The 15,430-nt window shown below is 45.5% G+C and overlaps 1 protein-coding gene across 1 annotated transcript; it reads left to right on the forward strand.

The window, feature by feature from the left end:
* The first annotated feature begins 330 nt into the window (after window positions 1-330).
* On the forward strand, window positions 331-3,372 carry LOC146806001 (general transcription factor II-I repeat domain-containing protein 2B-like). The gene is made up of 2 exons (XM_085623838.1): window positions 331-2,029; window positions 3,263-3,372. The coding sequence occupies exons 1-2, from the start codon at window positions 331-333 to the stop codon at window positions 3,370-3,372; spliced, it is 1,809 nt and encodes a 602-aa protein (XP_085479964.1).
* The last annotated feature ends 12,058 nt before the right edge of the window (window positions 3,373-15,430 follow it).

Raw genomic sequence — 15,430 nt, forward strand, 5'->3', positions numbered from 1 at the left:
CCTATGGGTGAACTTGTGCTTATGCTTCCTGCATAAACCACTGCCTTTAGGAAAGCCTCCTATTTTTCATTTACAGGTTTACCCATTACTTTGTATGTTTAAAGTTAAACAAAACATTACTTTGGTGTTGCTCACAGATCTGTTGCGAGAAGTGGTGTCCATCGGTCGTGACGTGGTGTCTGTCCATCGGTCGTGGGGCGTGTCGATCCATCGGTCGTGTCGGCCCATCATTCGTGGGGCGGTGTCGGTCCATTGGTCGTCCGGTGGAAAATCAGATTCGTGGTCCTTGTTACTTTTTGCATAGTAACAAACTAGCTGGAGAGCTCTGCAATGGCCTACAGCCCAGTTTCCAAGCCCTGCAAACGACCCAGATCGATACAGAGTGAACGCAGGACCTTCCAGGAAGCATGGGAAGAAGAGTACTTGTTTGTAGAATGCCCAAAGGAAAAAGCCACCTGTTTGCTTTGCAAAGAGAAAGTAAATGTTCTGAAGAGGTATAACCTGGAACGGCACTACAAAACGCGGCACTCTGGTTACACTGCGAACTTCCCACTGAACTCAAAACTGCGATCTGCAAAACTGGCATCATTGAAGCAAGCTCTTTTTTCCCAGCAGAAGATCTTCCTTTGCCAGATGAAGGAATCTGAGGCTGTGACAGAAGCGTCTTTCAAAATATGCTACTTGCTTGCCAAACATAAAAAAACATTCTCAGATGCAGAGCTTGTGAAGCAATGTTTCCTTTCAGCAGCCGAAATTTTATTTGACAATTACACTAATAAGGCCAGTATTTTAAAGGAAATCGGTGCATTGCAGCTATCGGATTCCACGTGTGCACGCAGAATAGAGGCAATGGGACAAAACATCCAGGAGCAGGTGATCAATGCAGTGAGAGAGTCACCGTTCTTCAGCATTGCCATGGATGAGTCCACAGACATAGGCGATGTGGCCCAGTTATTAGTTTGGGTGAGGTATCTGGACCAATGGCTTCATCCCAAAGAACTCCTGTGCCTTTTACCACTGAAAGGGCACACAAGAGGAGAAGATATACTGGACAGCATGTGCAACTACTTTAAAACAAATGACATACCACTGAATACTCTTGTCAGCATAACAACGGATGGGGTTCCTGCCATGGTAGGCCATGAGAGAGGCTTCGTATCTATGCTTAAAAAGAAGCTCATAGGACAGACTGTGATAGACTACCACTGCATTATTCACCAGGAAGTATTGTGTGGAAAATTAAAGCATGAACTGAATAATGTCCTAAAAGGTGCAGTGAGAATTGTTAATTTTATCCGTGCCAAAGCTCTCAACCATAGACTTTTTAAAGCAATGCTGCAGAAATCTGAAGCAGAATATACCGACGTCTTGATGCACACTGACGTGCGTTGGCTAAGCAAAGGGAAGGTTCTGGAGCGGATCATCGCATTGCTTCCTGAAATTGAACTCTTTGTGAACAGTAGAGGCCAATCGTTCCCAGAGCTAACGGATGTTAAATGGCTTATTATGCTCCATTTTCTTTCAGATATTTTCACACATTTTAATGCCCTTAATTTGACCCTGCAAGGTAAACAACTGCTTGTGTGCTCCCTCATGAATGGTATTTATGCTTTTGAAAGTAAGCTTGTGCTATTCAAAGAGCAGCTGGATGATAGTGACTTCACCCACTTCCCAAAACTCTTAGCGGTGATGCAGAGGTTTCCAGATGCACAAGAAATTCTGTCAAACCTAGACCTTGGTGCATGTCTTGAGGAAATTTCTGGGGAGATCAAACGACGATTTGCTCAATTCAGAGCCCTCACCCTTCTGTTCAGGCTGGTTGAAAACCCCTGGATGGTGAGTGCACGAAATCTTGATGTTGTTACCCTTATTGGCATGGAAAGGGCTCAAGCAGAAATAGAGCTCATTGACATGCAGCACAATTCAGCCCTCGAAGCATCTTTTTTGGGGCAAGCACCCGAAGAATTCTGGAAAATTGTGCCCCCTGACAAGTTTCCTCTTCTTTTTACAGTGGCCCAGAAGGTAATTTGTATGTTTGGGTCTACATATGCTTGCGAATGTTCATTTTCCACAATGGGACTGTTGAAGAGCAAACTCAGAAATAAACTTACAGACATACATCTGGAGCAGCTTTTAAGGCTTGCCGGTTCCAACTTGGTACCCGATTACAGAAAACTAATCTGTGACATGAAATGTAAAATAAGTTTGTAGTGTTTGTCTTTAACATATCTATTTTTGGGACTCTGAAGCCTGTGCTGCACTGGCCATGTGCTGAATATCCGGTTACTGCAAATTGCCATGCAATCCCACTTAAGATTGCTATTGTCTGCTAATAAAAATACATTATAAACATGTGCTCCATGTAGTTACATCTGCTTTGGAAATACAGCATTGTCTAGTAATGTTTTGAAACGGCAGTGATTTTTTTCCCCCCCTGTAGCCCCGCCCCCAATGACCCCACCCCCAATGACCCCGCCCCCGATGACCCCGCCCCCACCAGTGCGGCCCTCGGCCAGAAACCACACTGTAAATTTGGCCCCCGAGAGAAAGTTTGTGAGTACCCCTGTACCAAAGTAATCAATAGAAAAAGGAGATTTAATGTTTAATGTTATTATTTTAATGATCTGTTATTGTTTATTTTGTGTTTTCATACAAATAGAGACACAGCTCCAAGACGACCGATTGGCTACAGCAGATAGAAGCTGTAAGATGGAGTGTTCCTCTCTCTTTTTTATTTTGTCCCACTTCCCCCTTCCCTTAGGATTGTACGTCTAGTAAACTGTCTTTTAAAACTCAGTTTGCTGGAGGTAGATTCTTAGGGGCAGCTGAGAAAAATCTTCTCATCTCTCAAGTTGAACAGCCTGGACTTCAGGTGAGTGAAGGTTTGACAAGCTCCCAGTGTTGTTACACAATAACCTGAATTCAAATGTCAAAAGATGACATCTGCAGTGATTTTTTAGGTATCAGCCTCCATTAGGTATGCTTTAGAAAATGTATTTATCCAGTACTTTAAAGGCATGTTACTTTATTTTTTACAAGTATAAGCTTCCAATACCCCATGCTTTGGTTGCCTTCTTTTCATAAGAGCCCCTATTCCATTGTAGTTGTTATTGACACTTTAACACATAAAAATGCATCTTATACGTGCTCCAAGCCTTATTTAGTAAATAATAGGATTGATGCTGGAAGGCACAACAGTTCTATTGGAAGGACTTTAAACCTCACTATATGTAAATGCCCGTTTGTGTCTATCTTTTCCCAGCTTTGAACTTTGGTAATAAGAGACTGAGCTTTGCATGTGCCAAATCAGAAACCCACATGCGTTTGGACAGCATAGCAATTACTGAAAGTATTGAATGCCACACAGAATAAAGATTCTAGCGAAAATTACCTGTTTTAATGAACAGCCATGGTGCATAATTACTGTGCTCTTTATCTGATTGGGGCTATTGGGGAGATTTCAAAAGCTGAAATTCAAAACTACATCTGTTGCTGCCTTTCTGCAGACTTTTCTCATTCATGTTTACAGTAAACTATTTCATCAGGGTGTCAGTATTTTCTTGGACAGGTGGCCATGATATCTCTCAAACTGGCACACGTTGTTAAGCAACTGTTTCCTCCAAGAAATTGAAGAACACTTATACTTTCCCTACAAGTTTAAAAATATTTTTTGCCCTATAATTAAACAAGACCTTTTCTTTTTCCAAAAAAGGCAAACACTCTTACACACACACACACACACACACACACCCATGCGCGCGCGCACTCACACGCACACACACACAACATAGCATACCTAATATTACGAGGACAGGCCATTGACCGTAATGAAGTGTGAATTTACTATTCTAGTAGGGAAGGTTATAATGCGGAACAAGGCAAAAATAACTGCACTTTCAATGTTTTGCTACACTCACTGAAAAGTACAAAAACACACTACCAGGACCAGCCCTCCTAAGGCACGATCCTCACAAAGATAGTGTTTTTCTGGTTATCTTAGGGTTTACCCAGGCAATGAGGACTGATCTGGTGCTCACAGTGTGAGTCAAACATGCCCATACACACACATGCTATTTATTAACATTGTTAATTTTGGGGGCAGGTTCATGACAGGTGAATTCGCGAGTGGGTTATGGGCCCCTGTCTGCCGTCAAAAATCGTAATAAATATCATATTACACACAGCAAATCTGCATACAAGTTCATGCTATGACATTTCGTTCTGAATATTTGTTCGAAAGTGAAGTATTGAACAATAACCAGGATATAAGCGGATACGTTTGTGCAATAAGTTAAAATCACATTGAAGATTCTTGTGACTATTAGCAGAGATGTTTCCCAGTGAATGGCAATCATACTATGAGATTTATGAGGCTATACACGGTTCTTTTCTCATTTCAGTGTTGCTTCACTCCATGAACACATTCTAGAAATGAATATGAGACTGCTCATCAGTATAGTAGTTCTAAATACCATTTACTATTTGGCTACATTTATTAGTTCTGGCCTTTGAGACACCTTTACCTGTCATGCCAGGCAATTGTTTGCCAAAATATATACAAATATTGAGTGTGGCTTAGTTAACAGGGTTCATTCATTGGTCTTTAACATTGTCATTCACATTTTGCTTCCACCCACTACAGCTGACAGCATGGGGCGATGGGTTAGGGCGCTTTGTCCATTGACTCCCTTCACTGAGTGACTTCACAATGCCTTTGACATTGTTTGCCTACAGTGAAAAATACTCCTTTTCTCTTAGTGACATATCTTGGTCAAAGTGTTTTCTTTTAGAAAATTCTGATATTTTTTCCATCCATTTTTTAAAATACCGTTATAATGTGTTAAGTGATGTGGTCACTTGTAGAAGCCTTGAATTTGGATGGTTGGTTAGGTGGTGATTCATTATTATGTACTTCACTGTTACTACTGTTACTACTGCTACTACTGCTACTAGTACTACCACTACTACTCTATTACTATTAATACTATACATAGTAATAATAATTATATAATTAGTTAACTATACAATGTCACTAGTAAAACTGCCACATTAATGAACGTTTTTAATTTTAACATTCTTTTTCTAATAACCATTGTAAATGAATGCATGTTTTCTTTTTCTATTTCTTCTGTGGCATATGATTGCAATAAAAAATAATAAATTGTAACCATTGCACCAGCCTGAAAGGCCAGACCCATTGGCTTTGCTAATCCTTTTTGTCCTTCTGCTACCCACATTTTTGGGTGTCAATGGCAGGCTCATTAAACACAGTACTGTTGTTCCATTAGTTGGCCGTCAGTCAGCTCCTGGTCATTCAGTCACCGCTTTTGAGAGTTAAAGTTTTATGTTAAAAAATATGCTATCAAAATATAGTGTTTACCAACCTTTAAAATCACTCATTAGTGTTCTAAAGAATCAAACACATTAGCAAATTAGAGAAAATTGACCAAATATTTATTTAATTCATATTCTTTATTATATAGCAACATTAAACAAAGTGACCACTAGTACCAAATTTGATCATAAATGAAGAAATAGAGAATGCAGGTACAAGTATAGGTAATACTTTACAGCACTGCATTAACCAGTTGTTTGCGTGCATTGCAACTCACTTAGGGGCGAAAAGGCGCAATGAATTGGTAAGTGGCAATGTGGGTAAGCTGATACACTCATCCTGACATTTGCAGGAATTCAAACTTACTACAGTGTAATTGAAGCAGTTAGCTCAGAATGCCGCTCATCATGTGCTTCATGCTGCAAGGGATCTGCCCGCAACACAGGGAGGACCTCGCCTCTACTTTGTAATGTTAGGGAGAGGGTTGTCCGACCACTTCATGTCAGCAGGACATCGTTGGTCCAGTCTTCACCCTACAATTAACAAATCTTTGCTTTATTGGACTCACTGTGCCTCACTGACAACCCCCTAGAAAGCATGACAAAAGTGCTTATTTGGCACTGCCACAGTATTTTGGGTCCTTGCTCTTTCTACTTTTTCAAGATACATGATTCTTTGGTAGAGTACAGAACTTTTTAAAAACATGTCAGAGTACAACTATGGTGTGTTGTTTCACATAGGCAAACATCAACCCTGTAATGGCATAGAATTGTGATGGGTCAAAATGTGCGACCAAACTCACTAATATTGGATGAGGTAGGTCAAAATTGTGCCCTGCTGTGTTATGATATTTTGTGAATAAACCTAGTAGATGCGTCACTTCGCAATGTATTTGGTAAAAGTCGGTGCATAAATTGCAACCAATTTTATTAAATGTATTGTAGTTACTTTTGGCCCTAAACCTTAAGCATATAAACCTGCTTATCCTACAGTTCTTCCCACAAAAACCTGACCCATAGTGAAAGATTCGGCTTGAAGGTTGCTACCACAGGCAGTGCTGGCTTTAGATTTCTTAGAATGCTTTTGAATAGGAACTGAAGCACAACTCAACTGGCTAACATCTTGAGATCCCATTTTTCCATCACGTATTGCTTTTCTTCTGCTGCTCCAATTTCCCTTGGAAAGGTGAATGGTCTGTTCAGTCAAATTTCTCACTCCAGTCCCAGGCTGCCTCTGTGGTTGAGATGAAGCAGGATTTTTGATCAGATGATATTGTTAGGTTAGGTGGGAACAATAAGATATTAAATGACCATCATGCAACGCCTTTGTGTGACCCCAGCATATGAGGTATGTTGATTTTGGGTGGCTAGAGTGTATTTGGAGAAAAGTTGCATTTTCTTGTCTTTAACCCTGTGATGCACGCTTTCCTGGCCTTTGAACTATTGCGCCTTGATCCTTGTAATGGAAAAGTTTGACAGGTATGGGCCTCAGTGTGCCAGGTAAGCACACCACTCTAATGTTACTCCTCCAAGGCCTGCTCTCTGACTCTTCGGCTGTCCTTTCTAAGAACCACACCCGATCACTGAGATTGCGCAGCTGTTGTTACTTATCCTCTGTCTGGAGGTGAGGGGCTTGAAGTGTACAGTTACTCTCTGCGAACTTCTGCTGATCTTCTCTAACTAAATTCAGATCAATAGCTACTGCAGCGATTATTGCGTCTAGGCAGCTCCGGGTGTTATTTATGGAAAGCAATTTAGTGTCCAGCTTGTCTGATGGGGGATTATTGGACTGTGGAGGATCTGCATTCAAATTCAGGTATGCTCTGGTGACCCATGGAGCATGTTTCAGGGACAGACTACCCTGTTTGCCCTGCACCATGTTAAGAAGTAGCCGTTGCATCAGAGTCAGTGTGAGCAAGAAGTATACAAGACTGGAAATGCACCAACAAACAGCTCAGGTAGGGTCACAGGTCACTGTGGGAGTCTCATTGCTAGCTGGTTTTCCAGTTTTACATTTCATACCCCAGAGAGGAAGGACAAGTAGCAGGCTCAACCTCAAGGAGTATAAGTGCAACCAGTGGAGTACGGTACAGGTAATGCCACACGATCACCTATAGGTATAAGGATGAGGAGCTAGCCAGGGAAAGAGCTCAAGCTGTTTGGTGTGTCACAATTGAGCGTAGAAGTGTAGACAGCAGACCTAGTTGGGGTTTCAATGGCAGTGTGTGGGCTTTATGGAACTGGGAATATCACTTCTACAATTCCTTATGTCATGAAGCAGTGTAGATGCTGCAAGATCACCTACACAGGAGTGGGAAAGGGTAAAGAAGGTAGGGCCAAATATTGTGACATTAAAATTTAGTTAAAGGTATTCCATCAAATTGCCCCTCTGTTTTATGAAGGCTTTTTTTAGGGGGATTGCCTATGAGTCAGAAGAATGGGGGGGATTGGGCAACAGGTCTCAACATGCTGTCAAGTGGCCCAACAAATGTTCTGGGCAAGGACAAGGCACAGTAGACAATAGCAGTGGCGTAGCTAGACCATGTGGCGCCCGGGGCTATCCCTCAGATTGCCCCCCCCCCGGGAGGGCATGCACTTCAAAGAGGTCCGAAAGACACGTAGTATCGCCGTAGTATCGCCGCTAATAGTTACCTTGATCATGCAACTTACATGCACATACATGACACGGATGAGGCAGCTTAAAAACAGTCACCACCACAGAGCAATGCCACACAACAAACATGCACAAATATTCTTGCCACACATCGGGCCCGGCTCCAGGAATTTTTGTTTGGGTGGGCCAAGGGTGTATTTGGGTGGGCCACTGCGGGCTCGATTTGTCGCATATATGTCTGGGCAGGCCTGCTTCAGGGCCCTCCTTTATCTCTTCTTAGTCTTATAAGAACCAGTAAAACTCACTCTTTTCCAAATCTCTTTCTAAATATTATCACTTTCCATGTAATGTTCCTTTGATGGGAAGAGGAGGTTTCTGAGGTTGGAGTATCAGGCAAGTAATACTACTCAGGCTCCATCTGTTCGAGCCTTCATGGAGGATCCCTCTTCATTATTACCTCCACCTGACCCCGGACTCTGCAACGCACTCCCTTACAGGCTCCCTCTGTGCGAGCCTTCAGGGAGAATCCCTCTTCATTACTACCTCTACCTGACTCTGGACTCTGCAACGCACTCCCTTACAGGCTCCCTCTGTGCGAGCCTTCAGGGAGAATCCCTCTTCATTACTACCTCTACCTGACTCCGGACTCTGCAACGCACTCCCTTACAGGCTCCCTCTGTGCGAGCCTTCAGGGAGAATCCCTCTTCATTACTACCTCCATCTGACCCCGGACTCTGCAACACACCCACTTACAGGCTTGATTATCCACTACTCCTCTCTCCAGTGCACCTTATCTCACTGCTGACCTTGGGCCCCAGCCCCATATCAGGCACCATCGGGCTCCACTTTGCTTTTTTCCGGTAAAAACATTAGTAAAATCACCTTCAAACTTAAAACATTGAATATAGCAGTAAATATAATTAGCACGCACTTTAAAGTATGTTCCACAGTAGCCCATATGACCCGATTGCTAATTAAATAAACAAAAACAGAAAGGCCATGACAGGGCCGGCTTTAGCGCTGATGCAAAAGTCTTTTTTGGCGCCACACCAATAACCTCTTTCTCCGTAAATACCTTTACTACCACCTTCCAACAGGGCCCCTCATCCCTCCATGCCCCCCCCATTGACCTCCTCCTCAGATTCCCTCACTACCTCACGCCACAAGTGCCCCTCATCTCCCCATAGCCCCTCCCCCTCATGACCTCCTCCTTGGACTCCCTCACTGCCACCATCCACCAGTGCCCCTTATCTCTCTGTAGCCTCTCCCCCTCATTACCTCCTCCTCAGACTCCTTCACTACCACCCTCCACTAGTGCTCCTCATCTCACCCTAGCTCCCCCTCCACACCATGACCTCTTCCTCGGATTCCCTCACTGTCACCCAGGGCACAAGTCCTAAAAAAATGGGGGGACGCTGACGTCACAACAGCAAGTGATGTCACGAAAGGTGGCTTGCACCATCAGACTCATTGCCTCCCCTCGCTCACCCCTTAGATGCCATTGCATCAGAGAAGCCAGAGCGTGAGCAGCGTTCTGAATGAGCTCCGATCTCGCCCCAGAGAGGCCAAAGAGTAAATGTGTGGCTCCATTTGCTCCAGTAATCGAGCTCCCGTTAAAATAAGTGAGGGGACGCCATCCACCCGCCTGGTACCCCGACTCAAGCCCTGCAGTCACCCTCCACCAGTGCACCTCATCGCTCCACAGCCCCTCCAACTACCTCCTCCTCAGATTCCCTCACTGCCACCCTCCACCAGTGCCCCTCATCGCTCCACAGCCCCTCCCACTACCTCCTCCTCAGATTCCCTCACTGCAACCCTCCACCAGTACCCCTCATCGCTCCGTAGCCCCTCACTCATATGCATTTGTTGTTTAGCGCTACTCATATCAGTGTAGTGTGTCAGCACTTTACACCACGAACATATTATACAGAGACAATGAATCATACAAGTTTGTAAATCAGTCTACAGGGAATGTCACATAAGCCAATGAGGATTACAAGGTGTATGAATCACATGTCCTCCATACTGGTGGGCAGTATATTTTGAGAGGGTTTGGTCTGGGGAAAAACAACCTTAGGATTTAAAGAGTATTCCATGGGGGTCAGCTTTACTGATAAAAATGTATCTCTGCCCAAACATACTCATTTTAGCAACATTAGAATGATGAAAGACTGAGGAAGGTCTAACTATATCACAAAACAAATCTATCCCATTCATGTTTGTATGCAGCTCTTTGGTGACAGTTCATTGGTCGCTGTCCTATGTTAGGATTGTAACTTCTGAACTGCAAGTAACACAAGGATCTCTGTGACAAAGGCAGCAACCCACTGAGCTTCCACATAAAATACAGTTCATCTGCATTTAAAAACTACTAACAGACAAATGATTGCTCTCCAGCGGATCATTAATCACCAGCGTTATTGGGGCATCTTGTATTGTCTTATTGTTGTCCTGCATCGGCCATGATAATGATAAAAACTGTTTAAATGAAGCGCACACCAAGTATGTGTCCTGCTTTCCCTGTGCAGATTTTTAAAAGAAAAACAAATAGTAACACATTCTCTTTCCTACTACTCCATTAGTCAAACTTTGGGTCACAGCCTGATGTGATAAACTGCTGCAGGGGTCAGGAAAGGTGAATAGGAATAAACAAACTTCTTTTGTCCTGTGCTGCATAGAAAAAGAAATATCCATGCAGCAGAACAGTAGGCAAAGGTTACCGTTGTCAAAGAAAGGATTTTTTTGTTGCCTTGGTGGGCCTGGCCCACCCGCTAGAACCGGGCCTGCACCCTACTCACAAGACACTGAAGTAGTGTTTGTGGCGTGGCCGGTGTAGGAGCAGAGTCAGCGAGTCCGCGCTCAGAGCTGAGCCTTGTGCTCCTCAGTAGACGGAAATCTGGAGTGGGATAATCAATAGACCCGGATGTATCTGTGGCAGCGACTGTCGACTCGTGTGTGCATTTCCATACGTGAATTTGAGAGCACATCTGCATGTGGAAACGAGCACTTCTATCACTACCGTGCCTAAAGGACTGTCACGTGCTAGAAGTGTACTTTGGGCAGAGGGTGAGGGCACGGCGTTACCAGGAGGTGTGGGCACCTGTCGAGGCTGCCTTTCACTTCCAGAGCCTTTGGTGTGAAGGGAGGGGCGGCCCAGCCCTGTGCGTGTCATTTGGGTCACCCTCCACTCTCCCCCCATCAAGCACAGATTACCTGGTGCTGTGCTCACGGCACCTGTGCATGTCTGGGAGCCAGAAGCTGGGCAGGACAGCAGGCAGCAGAGGGCAGGACAGCAGGCAGCAGAGGGCAGAATGGACAGGCAGCAGAGGGCAGGACAGCAGGCATCAGAGGGCAGGCAGAGCAGCGCCCCCGCCTGCAGCGCTGCTCACCAGGTAAGTGTCACGGCTATTGCGTGAAGTGTGTCATTAGACTGCGTGTAAACCCTTTAAACTCCACATGATAAAAACTATTTAAATGAAGCGCACACAAAATACGTGTCCTGCTGGGCCTGCGCGCATATGTTTAAAAAGAAAAGAAACACATTCTCTTACCTTCTACTGCACCAAAACGAATTATCCACGGACGCAGCAAAGCAGACTGCCCCAGGCCACAAGGTCCTCACAAGAGTGCGTAGTGGTGAAGCGCGTGACGCGTCACCGCTACGTTCTCATCGCGAGGGCCGGGCAAAAATGTAGCCCAGGGCCAACATTGGTAGCGCTGGCGCGCGCTTTCCAAGATTGACGGCCCTGGAGCAGGCAGCAGGCTAGGATGCGACGTCATTGCGACCAGTATACGCGGGCGGCGCCGCGCGGGCAGATTAAGGGTCTAAAACATTATGGTGGCAATTGCAGCGGCAGGCGCTGACGCACTGGCGCACTCAGCACTACAACCAAGGTCAGTGCGCGCAGTGCGCAGCGCGCTGCTTGCTGCACTCAAACTGGGCTGCCCGGCCGCAGCGGACTTTATAATTTATTTAGTGACACTGTGTCCCTAAATAAATTATAAAGGCCGCCGCCCTAAATATAGTGCCGCCTGGGGCGGTCCGCCCCCACCGCCCCCCCCCCTAGCTACGCGCCTGGACAATAGACCCACACAGTCTGCAAATTCCATGGGTGCTCTAATGGCTTAGATCAGTACTACGTAGGCAGTAAGGCTGAATGTGGCCACCCCAGGACCGAAGGCCTCTACAATCAATGGAGGTTCATAATCTTCTGACCCACCAGTCGAGCAGCATAGTTTTTCATTTTCTAAGAGCGCCCCTACCTTCAGGAGAAATTGACCCCAGTGCAGCCCCTTGAGTGGAGAATCAAGGATTGGCACAGTGGCTCATTGCCCACTTTTCCACTCTTCTCAGAATCCAGTATTATTCCAAGCGATGTCTAGGAAAGCATACCCGGCATCACTGAATTTTATGGTCTACCATTCTGAAGTATCTTGATGAGGGATGCCGGCGGATGAGTAGGAATTCCAGGGCCTGGTGAACTAAAACATGTATACCATGCCAGCTCCCGCCCCATGTTCAGACTGTCTTCAGGGATGTTCTTCCTAGCACAGTAGTCTCCAGGCTGAAGCATCCACAACAGAGGCACAAAGAGGTGTTAGCATTCACAGCCACATATGACAGTAATTATGAAGAGAGGCAAAAGGCTGCCCCTCTTCAAAAAGACCATTCACATCCTCACAACAGGAACTGCAGATCCACACAACACCTATCCTATCCACAAAATGGCAATTTCCAGAGGACTAATCAACAGCCTTCAATTTTAAAAAAACTCATAAAATTTCAAAAGGGAAGTCTGTCTCATTGTTCCCCACTTCAGTGTCTGATTTCCCTTGCTATATGCTTAGGAATGTAAGAAATGTGTACATTTTTTGGGATAGCAACCTCATCTCCATTGTGTGCACATAAACAGTTCATGGGATTCCAAAAAAGAATCACAGGCCTCTGTGACTCTGGCTCACTCATAGATTCATGCTGCATATAACATATTTCCAGCATAGAGCATGCATTCCTCATGCACTCATTATCTCTGAGCTAGGTTTTTATTTCATGGTTAGCAGTGGAAATATACATAAGTGGGATAGTTGGCTTCCGCTACTGTGACACAGGTAAAAAGGCCTGGTCATACATAGCCCACTACCAAGCACGGTATGCTGCCATCATTGGTCATACTGAGTGGGACGGGTATGCCCAGACGTAGGTCCCGTGCTATCCATGCCACTGGAGTCAAGCTATCCTGGCTGATGAGGGTGAGATCCCTTAACCGGTCCAAGGATTCTTGGTCCCAGTCAAGGGAGGACCTGGCCTGGCAGTTTGGGCCGGATGGTTCCCAATGGGTGCAGGGTCAAGACTGATTTGCATATGGTTGGGTTCAGACTGGAATGGCATGGGGAGCATAAAACAATGGATGATTTAGGCCCAGATCTCTGTACTAGAGTGAATGTATGTCATTGTTCTGCATTCTTTCCACAAATTTTCTTTTTGTATTAGTCCCCCTGAGTGGGACGGTTATGCTCAGATGTGGGTCCCGTGCTCTACATGCCACTGGAGTCACGCGATCCTGGCTGATATGGGGTGAAACCCCAAAACTGGTCCTAGGATGCTTGGTTCCTGTCCAGGGAAGACCTGGCCTGGCAGTTCGGGCTGGACTGTCCCATTGGTCGAAGGGTCAAGACTGAATTGCATATGGCTGGGTCGAACTGGAATGGCACCGGGAGCAAAGAAATGCTGGATTTAGGCCCAGATCTCTGTACTGGGGTGAATGTATGACATTGTTCTGCATTCTGTCCATCAATTGTTCTTTTTTGCATTTGTCACCCTGAGTGGGACGGATGTGCCCAGACGTGGGTCCTGTGCTCTCAATGCCATTGGAATCAAGCTATCCAGGCTGATATGGGGTGAAACCCCAAAACTGGTCTTAGGATGCTTAGTTCCAGTCCAGGGAGGACCTTGCATGGCAGCTCAGACTGGACTGTCCCATTGGTTGCATGGTCAAGACTGATTTGCATATGGCTGGGTTCAAACTGGAATGGCATTGGGAGCAAAAAATTATGGATTTAGGCCCAGATCCCTGTACTGAGGTGAATGTATGACATTGTTCTGCATTCTGTCCATCAATTATTCTTTTATGCATTTGTTAGCCTGAGTGGGACGGATATGGCCAGACGTGGGTCCCGTGCTCTCCATGCATTGGAATCAAGCTATCCATGCGGATGAGGGGTGAAACCCCCAAACTGGTCCTAGGATGCTTAGTTCCAGTCTAGGGAGGACCTGGCCTGGCAGTTCAGGCTGGACTGTACGATTGGTCGCAGGGTCAAGACTAATTTGCATATGGCTGGGTTCAAACTGGAATAGCATTGGGAGCAAACAAATGATGGATTTAGGCCCAGATCTCTGTAATGGGGTGAATGTATGACATTGTTCTGCAGTTTGTCCATCAATTTATCTTTGTGCATTTTTCACCCTGATTGGGACGGGTATGTCCAGACGTGGGTCCCGTGCTCTTCATCTCACTGGAGTCAAGCTGTCCTGGCTGATTAAGGCGGAAACCCTGAAACGGGTCCTAGGATGCTAGGTTCCAGTCCAGAGAGAACCGGATCTGGCAGTTCGGGCTGGACTGTTCCCATTGGGCACAGGGTCAAGACTGATTTGCATATGGCTGGGTTCAAACTGGAATGGCATGGGGAGCAAAAAAACAATGGGGGTTATTTATGAGCCCTTGCGTCACTTTTACACCGCAGGTACGTCACTTTTTGTGACGCACCAGCGACATAACAAATGCGCCATTTTGCGTCATATTTACACAGTGACGCATCTAGGTAGATGCATCACTTTGTAAACCCCTGCGCCACATTAAACCTGTGCCATGTATAATGTATGCAGGGTGGGCATTCTGACGCAAGAAAGGGTCGTAGAAGAGACGCAGTGAAATCTATGCGATTTCACTGCGCCACTTCTAGGACGCAAATGCGTCAATATCTGACGCCTGCCTCACAGCAGGCGTAAGACTGACGCAGCCACATTGAAATGGGACTTGCCCATGTTTAATGACCCATTGCTGAAGTTGCGTCACTTTTTTGACACACTCCAGCAATGCGTCATTTTTGCCCCTACAGATACATCAGAAATACTGACGTATCTGTAGCTCCTTGCGACCTGATGCGTCATATTGTAAATATGACGCATCCTGCATGTTCAAGGAGGGCGCAATTAAAAGTGACACATCGCTGTTTTCACACAGCGATGTGTCACTTTTCATAAATGAGTCCCAATGGATTTAGGCCCAGATCTCTGTACTGAGGTGAATGTAAGACACTGTTCTGCATTCTGTCTATCAATTGTTGTTTCTGCTTTGGTCTCCTGAGTGGGATGGGTATGCCCAGACAGGTATGCCCAGATGTGGGTCCTGTGCTTTCCATGCCTCTGCAGTCAAGCTTTCCTGGCTGATGAGGGGTGAAAACCCAAAACTGGTCCTAGGATGC

Source organism: Triturus cristatus, chromosome 8 (genome assembly GCF_964204655.1).
Source record: "Triturus cristatus chromosome 8, aTriCri1.1, whole genome shotgun sequence".
NCBI lineage: Eukaryota > Metazoa > Chordata > Amphibia > Caudata > Salamandridae > Triturus > Triturus cristatus.